Source organism: Cicer arietinum, chromosome 2 (genome assembly GCF_000331145.2).
Source record: "Cicer arietinum cultivar CDC Frontier isolate Library 1 chromosome 2, Cicar.CDCFrontier_v2.0, whole genome shotgun sequence".
Taxonomy (NCBI): Eukaryota; Viridiplantae; Streptophyta; class Magnoliopsida; order Fabales; family Fabaceae; genus Cicer; species Cicer arietinum.
Genome location: NC_021161.2, coordinates 37,050,177 through 37,060,295, shown reverse-complemented (window position 1 = coordinate 37,060,295; position 10,119 = coordinate 37,050,177). Strand labels below are relative to the sequence as shown.

Sequence of the window (10,119 nt, the reverse complement as noted above, 5' to 3'; positions counted from 1 at the left end):
AAGTTAGCAAAACCTCTTACTGATTTATTAAAGAAGGATAATTTCCATTGGTCAGAAGAAGCTGTTTCTGCTTTTCAGTCTCTCAAATCTGCCATGATTGACTTACCAATGTTAGCAGTCCCTGATTTTGAGAAGGTGTTTATCATTGAGACTGATGCATCAAGCAAGGGTTTACGGGTTGTTCTGATGCAAGAAGGACGACCACTGGCATATTGGAGTAAAAGGTTATCTCTTAAAGCTCAGTTAAAGTCAGTCTACGAAAGAGAATTAATGGCTTTAGTGCAGGCAGTCCAGAGGTGGAGACATTACATTTTGGGCAGACATTTCATTATTAAGACTGATCAAAGAAGTCTTAAATTCTTAATAGAGCAAAGGTTATTCACGGATGAACAATTTAAGTGGGATGTCAAGCTAATTGGGTTGGATTTTGAAATCCAATATAAACCTGGAAGTGAGAATACTGCTGCTGATGCTCTTTCGAGAAAGAGTATGTATTCAACTATTTCAGTTTTGTCCAATGAAGAAACTGAAGATTGGATATTGGATGTTCAACAGGATTCCAAATGGAAAAAGGTGATGCAAGATTTAGTGGTTGATCCTAATTCACATGCTGGTTTCGAATTGAAGGGAGGATTACTATTGTTTAAAGGAAAATTGGTCATTTCCAAAACATCTAATAGAATCCCTATAATTTTAGCAGAGTGCTATAATACTCCAATGGGGGGACATTCAGGTTTTTTCAGAACTTACAAGAGAATTGTCAGTTTTCTGTTTTGGGAGGGCATGAAAAATGATATCAAGCAATATGTAGAAGCATGTGATATATGCCAGAGGAATAAATACTCCACATTAGCTCCAGGGGGTTTATTACAGCCATTACCAATTCCCACTCAGATTTGGATGGACATTTCTATGGATTTCATTGGAGGTCTTCCTCGGATCAAAGGAAAGGATACTGTTTTAGTAGTGGTTGACAGGCTTTCTAAGTACTCTCATTTTATTGCTTTGGGCCATCCTTTCTCAGCTAAAGAAGTGGCTGTTGTCTTCATCACAGAAGTTGTTAAACTTCATGGCTTCCCATCAACAATTGTCACTGATAGGGATCCTATATTCTTAAGCCAATTTTGGAAAGAATTGTTTAGATTGGCTGGAACTCAATTAAAAATGAGCACCTCTTATTACCCTCAGACTGATGGCCAGACTGAAGTTGTTAATAGGTTCTTGGTGACTTACTTGAGATGTTTTGTGGGACCTAGACCTCGGAAATGGTTAGACTGGCTTGCTTGGGCAGAATTTTGGTATAATACTACTTTCCAAAGTTCCGCAGGAATGACTCCGTTTAGAGCTGTGTATGGGAGAGATCCTCCATTGTTGATAAAAGGGTGTGCGATTCCATCCAAAGTTGAAGATGTCAATCAACTGGTCCAAGCCAGAGATGACATTTTGAAGGAACTCCAGCAGAATTTACTTCATGCCTAGGATCAGATGCGAGTTCAAGCTAATAAGCATAGGAGATTGGGGGAATTTTCAGAAAGGGATTGGGTCTATTTGAAATTACAGCCTTACAAAATCAAATCCTTAGCCTCAAGACCCTATGCTAAAATGGCTGCAAGGTTCTATGGTCCTTATCAGGTGCTATCTAAAGTCGGTCCAGTAGCCTATAAACTCCTACTACCTTCTCATTCTAAAATTCACCCAGTTTTCCATGTCTCTCTTTTGAAAAAAGCCTTACAGCCCCATCAGCAGCCCCAACCTCTCCCTCCTATGTTGAATGAAGAGTATGAACTCCAAGTAGAACCAGCTGATATAGTAAACTGGCGTGAAGATCAGCAAGGATTAGTGGAAGTTTTGGTCCTTTGGAAGAATCTACCTACTTATGAAAGTACTTGGGAGAGTGCAGCTAAATTGCAGGAACTATTTCCAACTTTTCCCCTTGAGGACAAGGTCATTCTTTTAGGGGGGGGTATTGATACGAATAAAAATAAGTTTGGGAATGTATATGTGAGAAGGAATAAATAGTTAGTTAGTTAGTTAGTTAGTTTTCTTTTGAGCTTAGCTGTCATTCTGTTAGAAATTGGAGCCAAAACAGATTACTATAAATAGCAATCTGTTAGGAGCAGTTAGGAGGTTAGGAAGAAATAGAATTGGTTGGACTGATTCATAGGGAATCAGGAATGTTCTTCTCTAAGCTTGTAACGTGTTCTTCATTGCGAAATAATACATTCAATTCAGAAACACCTTGATTCTTAATAGCATTCTTCTAGTCTATCCCTAATTCCTCTTCTCTGAGTTACCAGTTGTAACCCAAATTACACAACAAAAACTAATAATGACTGCAAATTGATAGAAAAAAAGAATGGACAACTAAAATTACTTGAACTCAACAATAGATTTTCAAAACCACAATTCTAGAATACATACCTTTTTAACAAAATAATCAAAACGGGCATCATCAGCATCTACAATTGAGTCTATATTAAACCGTTCATAAATCTACAGAATTCAATATTTAGAATAAGTATTAGCTGAATAGAATAAAGAGTATGGAACAAGCCTACAGAGGTATATGTGAATAAATATTGATAAAACAGGAGAAAGAAAGAAAAAAAAGCCTGAACTCAATAATAAAGGAGCGTTAGTGTATTAAACTAGTTAATCAGGACAAGAATGAATATTCAACCTCCATAGCATTACTTAACACGATTTGCAAAAAACACAATCATAATCCAGCTATATGCTAGGCTTAACTATAAGCAACAATCCAATAAATATCCCCTGGGCTTGTAAAGATTTTGGGAGCACCCTCGACAGAACCCGATAAACTGAATACAAATAAAACATGCATATCATAAACAATATGCAATAAAATTAAAATTTATGTGCAATTTAACAGAAAGAATCTTTACTCTATAAGTTTAGGATTATTTATCCTCCATGGACATTGTCTACTGCGGAACACCATAATAGATGGTTTAGGGTGGTGCACAATACAAAGGGATACTATAGAAAATCTAAAATTATTTTAAGCCCCTAATTGTTTTGAAATCATAATATTTACCCCATTATCTTTTCTCCCAAAACTTATCCCAGCTGTATCAAAGAAAACAAAAACCTCTCCCAGCAACATGTACCCCTGCCACCACTGCCATTCAACCCAGCTACCTCCATTTGAATGTGGTTGTTACTACATGTTTGGTACACTCCCTGTGAAGCAACTTTAAACAACAGCACCCTCCTCCCACGTCCAGCTGTCCTCCTTACTCGGTACCCACCTGCAAAGGAAGCATACTCCCTGCTGGTGCATCTCTCTCACATTCATCCCATCTGATTATTTGGATTCACAACTAGATCACATTGTATCATATGAACATGTTTCCACCACATGGCTTTTTGTGTGTCTCTATGTTTCCACCACATGTTAATCTAGCTGTTGGAGTTCAGTTAAGCTTAAAGTCAAAATTCTAAATTGGTATAAGAGTCTATCTTAGATCTGCCATCAGACGACTAGTACTTGTCCACACTCTAGATTCCCAATCCTAGTCATGAGAACCCGTGATTATTGGACCACCCACATTTGTTCACACCCCAGATTGGGACGCGAGAGAGACACACCAATTTGAGACATGGTCAAAATAGCCCTTACAAGACTTGGCCAATCCTCATCTCTTGAGCTAGCTTTTGGGGCTACATGAGGCGTAAAGCCCAAATTCAAATATGGTATCAGAGCTTATAATAGATTTGTTACGAGGCCACTCGTATTTGTCCACTGTCTAAATGCCAGTCCTAGGCAAAAGGGTGTTGAAACTATATCACCCCAATTTTCAATATTATACTTTAGTTGACTGAGTGATTTGATTAATATATACCTTGTAATCCTTGGCTAGTTATGTGTCTGCATAAGTGCTTACGTGTATTTTTAGCCTGGCATTGCTTCAGAAAAGGGTAGTTTGTACCTAAGTGCGTAAGGAAAGGCGTTTTTGGGGATTTTTTCCCACGTAAACCAATTCAAGAGGGCCATGAACTGATTCACAAGCCTTTGAATAGATTCATGAGGTGTGTGTATCAATTCATGAACAACAACAGAATAATATACTTGTGATTTTCAAGAAATCCACACCTCTTAAGCTAGCTTGTTGGGTTGAGTCAGACCAAGAACCACTAATGACTGTGTTTTTAATGTACTATTGAATAATAATAAATTAAAATACCATTTCAATATCACATAAGATCCAAGGAAATTGAGGAGCAATAACATTGCCAACTAGATAATCAAAATGCACCTAGACCTAATTCGCGACCTAGCATGCATCAAATAGAACTTCAGTGCATCACAACAACATATAAGCACCAAATGCACACGACTTTCACAAATAGCAAGCAATTTTGAGAATGCATACTTGACGAATTTCAGGGAGCACCTTGTGTAGAACACCTTTATATTTACACATCAGCTTCACCTGTGAGTAACAATTATTTTAATTGGTATTATTGCTTCAAAACCAAACACTTCATTGCAATGTTCTATGCATAACGAGCCATATCAATAATTCTTGGATTTTGAGTTTCAAAAACTATTTAAAAATCACAATTTATGCCACCGAAGATATTACTGGGTTGAGTCGCGGACTAGGTCGCTCTCTTTAAGACGTTTCGCTGCACTGCCCAAATTGTGCAAGGCAGAATATCAACCACGAAGTCCCCAGGATAAAACAGCTCAGATTCACTGTATCGGAGTTCCACTGCACCGTAGAAAACCATTCTAGAATTACACCCTCAGTATGGTAGTTAAAGTCACTCTCAATATGGTACTATGACCATTCATAACTACGGCATAATAACCACTCAAAAAGACAAAAAATGAATGAACTACGGCATAATAACCGCTATAAAAACAAAGTGACTACGATATAGTAACCGCTCTAAAAACAAAAGGACTACGACATAACAACCAATCAAAAAACCAAAAAGACTACGGCATAACAATCACTCTAAAAAACCGAAGGGGCTGAGGCATAACAACCGCTCTATAAAACCGAAGGGACTACGACATAATAACCGCTCTAAAACCGAAGGGACTGCGGCATAATAACTGCTCTAAAACCGAAGGGACGGAAAGAAAGGGGAGAAGTGGCTCAAAAATTAGGCGAACAGAATATAAGAGGGAGAAAAGAGAAAGTTGGGAAAAGCATCCAACTTTGGTGTGCTTTTCACAATAGTTTGAAACTCATTATATAGTGATGGAAGCAAAGTCACATATGTTTTCTAAACAATGTGGGACTTTAGTATGTATAGAATTGAAACTACACAAAATATGATAGTTTTCCAAAGTGGGATTTCAAAAAAAATTCTTTTCAATGTGGGACTTGAATTTTAAAAAACATGTTTCTTTCCACTTAAATTTACAAAAAATATTTATTTCCAATGTGGGACTTCAACACATTTTTAAATTCACACTATAACATACTTATGTTCCAACAATCCCCCACTTGAATTTAAAAAAATGTTTCTGAAATAACATCAAATGCTTCTATAAGATCGTGCATAAACAAAGGTGTCTCTTGACTTGAACCTTTGCATAGTAAGTAAGGTTCAGATTAAACAAGAGTGACTCATAGTCTTGAACTCTATCTCTAACATCAAACCCACACAACTTTTTCATATGGTGTATTCTCAAAAGCTCGTGCATTAATGGCCCTGCACGTGTAAGAGTTTCTATTACCTCATCCTATCATCGCTTCAAGAATCATGCTTCTCTTATTTATAATAGCATGTTCATCTCATATCACTTCACGACTTGTTATTACCCATTGAACCTAATTCTTGGGATCTCCAGTCTTTTAGGTCGGGTTACCATCATGAGTGACTCTATAGGCATTAGTCTCATCCTTTTGGATGTATTTATGACTTTCACTGTAGCTAATCCTTTCGTCAAATGATTTGCTAAATTCTCATTAGTGCATACATGATCCACTATAACAACTCATTTAGAAAATAACTTTCTAACAGTGTTGTGCTTACGACGAATTTGTCGTCTCTTATCGTTGTAATAACTATTCTCAATCTTCGCAATAGCCGCGGTACTATCGCAGTGGATCAACACATCTATTATAGGTTTTTTCCATATAGAGATCTCAACTAGCAAACATCTCAACCAGCTTGCTTCTTCACTAGTAGTAGCTAGTGCTATCATTTCAGACTCCATAGTGGACTAAGCCAATATTGTCTTTTCTTCGATTTCCAAGATACAATATCACTCGCTATATTAAAATATAGTCATCGATTGCTTTGGAGTCATCTGATAAGATGTTCCAATCAGCATCATTGTATCCTTCAAGGATAGCAAGAAATCTTCGATAATGTAATCTGAGACTCATGGTCCTTTTAAGGTATCTCATGACTCTTTCGATAGTGTGCCAATGCTCCATACTAGGTATACTAGTAAACCTGCACAATAATCCCACGACATAGGCAATGTCGGGTCTAGTACAATCAGTGGCATACCTGAGGCTCCCAATGATGCTCGCATATTCAGTTTGTCTAACACATTCACCAGTGTTCTTGAAAAGTTTCACACTTGGATCGTATGGTGCGGAAGCAGGTTTACAGTCAAAGTAATTATATTTCGTTATAATATTTTCAACATAGTGAAATTGATCCAAAGAAATTCCCTTTTCTGACCTAGTAATCTTGATTCCAAGGATTACATTTGCTTCTCCGAGGTCTTTCATATCAAAGTTGTTACACAACAATGATTTCAAAAATATTTACAGCATGAATGTTTGAATCAAATATGAGTATGTCGTCTACATAGAGACATATGATAGTGCAAATGCCATTTTCAAATTTGTAGTAAATACATTTGTCACTTTCATTGACTTTAAACTCATTTGATTTAAAGTTATCAATCTTTTCATGCTATTTCTTTGGAGCTTGTTTAAGACCATATAGAGATTTATCTAACTTACAGACCTTGTCTTCTTGTCCATGAATTACAAAACCTTTAGGTTGTACCATATAAATTTCTTCTTCTAGTTCACCATTTAAAAAAACAGTTTTAACATCCATCTGGTGTATCACCAGGTTATGAATAGCCGTAAGTGATATAAGCACCCTAGTGGATGTTAGTCTAGTGACTGGTGAGAAAGTGTCGAAGAAATCTATATTTTCTCTTTGTCTAAAACCTTTGGCTACAAGGCGTGCCTTGTACTTATCAATAAATCCATCGGGTTTTAGTTTCTTCTACAAAATCCATTTACAACCTATTGGTTTGCAACCAGGAGGCAAGTCTACTAAATGTCAGGTTCGTTTAGACTCTAGAGAATCCATTTCATCGTTTATAGCTTCTTGCCATAGATTTGCATCCATTGATGACATACAGAGCTTCTTTAAGATTTGCAAGATCCTCTTCTAAATTATAAGCCATATATTCTGGTCCATAATCTATAGCAACTATTACTCTCTTACTCCTTTGAGTTTCTATTTCGTCTTGTTTGTTGCTTTCAATGCTTCTTGTCACATGAACTTGATTAGGTTCGCTGCCCCCACTATTTCACAAGAACTTGACTAGGTTCGCTGCCCCCACTATTTCTCGATTTAAAAGGGGATTTATTTTCATAGAAGTCAACTTCATTTGACTTTATGATCACTTTTGCATTTAGGTCATAAAACCTATACACTTTGTTCTTTACCGCATATCCAATGAATTCTCATTCATAGGCTCTACTGGCGAGTTTAACTCGCTTGGGATCAGGGATTCTGACATAAGTCAGACCACCCCATGTTTGAAAATAAGACATGTTTAATTGTCTTTTCTTCACTATCTCATAAGGAGATGTTTTGTTTTTAGATTTAAGAACTCTATTCAAAACATACCAAATAAACAATATATTTTCTTCACACCAATGAGATGTAGTACTAGAGTTAAATATACTAGCAACAACGAGTTCAATAAGAGTTCTATTCCCTTTTTTTTCTTTCAAATTTACCATTCACTTCAAATAATTATGGTGCAGTTGTTCCATGTATAATTCCAGACAATTTATAAAACTCATTAAATAAACTAGATCATACTTGGAATCTCTTAATCTTTATATTAAATTGATTTTTCAATTTCAGCTGTAAAGATCCTTAACATGCCAAGCGTTTCACTTTTATTTTTCATTTCTTGGTAACGTCTCATCAAGTTCACATATGTCAAAGTGTAATAAATCTAAAGACTTAGATTCTCTAACTACATATTTATGTGAACTCTTTGTTATTTTAGCTTGACTATAAAAATCACATTTTTCAAAATCATTTAACAATAACTTTAGAATTAAAACTAAGTTACTTAATTTTGAAATCAGATGTGTTCACATCACATAGTCTAGCATGTCAAAATTAAAATCACACAACATGTAAGCATAAACAGACATTTTATTGATTTCAACATTCAAACAAAAGAGACATATTAAATTTCAATATTTAATTTAAATATGCCATGAATGACGTACCTTAATAGCTGATCTCATGAATTATCTTCTGAATTTTACAGGAGTGTGCCTCCACCTCCACGAATCTGTCAGCCTCCATGTGCCTCCACGGATCTATCAACCTCCACGTATCTGTCATCAGACATCTGATACTCTAGGTAGCAGTCACAACTTACTTATTCAGAGTATCTCAAGCATATCTCGCAATATTGCTAGAACTGTAATAGTTATACAGATCATCAGCAAGTCGATTAAGAATATAATTCTTATCATTATTCTCCCATGGGTTAATTCTCCAACTGTTTTATCATTTTCTATTTGCTTCAAAATGAAACAGTTTATCGAAATCAGAGGCAACATAACCAAATCCAGTAATCTCTTCGGTTGGCATGGCAGAAAGAAATCGTCATAAAATTGTTGGATTTTGAGTTTCTAAAACTATTTAAAACATTTCGCGGCACTGCCCAAATTGTGCAAGGCAGACTATCAACCACGAAGTCCCCAGGATAAAACAGCTCAGATTCACTGTATTGGAGTTCCACTGCACCGTAGAAAACCGTTCTAGAATTATACCCTCAGGATGGCAGTTAAAGCCACTCTCAATTTGACAATTAAAGTCACTCTCAATATGCTACTATGACCATTCAAAAACGAATGGACTACAACATAATAACCGCTCTAAAAACAAAGTGACTACGGCATAGCAATCGCTCTAAAAACAAAAGGACTACGTCATAACAACCAATCAAAAAAACGAAAAGACTACGGCATAACAACCGCTCTAAAAAACCGAAGGGACTGTGACATAATAACCGCTCTAAAACCAAAGGGACTGCGGCATAATAACTGCTCTAAAACCGAAGTGACAGAAAGAAAGGGAAGAAGTGGCTCAAAAATTAGGCGAGCAGAATATAAGAGGGAGAAAAGAGAAAGTTGGGAAAAGCATCCAACTTTGGTGTGCTTTTCACAATAGCTTGAAACTCATTATATAGTGATGGAAGCAAAGTCACATATGTTTTGTAAAATGATCAGACTAGGTTGACACAGAGGGAACGGATGTCTTTCCTTTGGGTTGCGTTTATTTTTAAACTGGAAGACTGTACTACTTTTGTTATGTTAATATTTTGAATTCATGGTTTGAGAGCTTTTCCGCTGCTTGAAAATTATAATGACTTAATTACTTATCCAAAGGTGTTACCTTATTTATTTCTCTATTTTATTTTAATTTCTTTTGAAAAAAAAAAAAATACACCCTCGCTTTGAAAAACGGGGTGTTACATTGTGGTATCAAAGCTTTGGTTTGGTTTTCTTTGGGGGCTGTGGAACCTCTAGTTCTAGATTGTAGGTTAGGAGTTGTTGTCTGATCATGTGTCGGTTTAGGTGGTTTGAGTTGTCAAGTTCATAATAATTATTATGTGCGGATGTGGTCAGAAGTTATTCTTAGAATTATTGAAGTAGTGTTAAGACTCTACTTGATGATGGTTTTATAGGAAAACCATGCTGCCAAAGAGGAATGACGTTCCGAGAGCCAATGCCAATAGGGATGATCGAATGGCGGAGGCTATGAATAACATGGCTGCTTCTGTTGCTGCACAGACTGCTGCCAAGACTCAACGTGATCTCGAAAAGAGGGGAAGAGAGATCCGTG

At 36.4% G+C, this 10,119-nt stretch overlaps 1 protein-coding gene across 1 annotated transcript; it reads left to right on the top strand.

Moving 5' to 3' along the window:
- Positions 1–1,602: 1,602 nt before the first annotated feature.
- LOC140919432 (uncharacterized) lies at positions 1,603–2,164 on the top strand. The gene is made up of 2 exons (XM_073365445.1): positions 1,603–1,944; positions 2,072–2,164. The coding sequence occupies exons 1-2, from the start codon at positions 1,603–1,605 to the stop codon at positions 2,162–2,164; spliced, it is 435 nt and encodes a 144-aa protein (XP_073221546.1).
- The last annotated feature ends 7,955 nt before the right edge of the window (positions 2,165–10,119 follow it).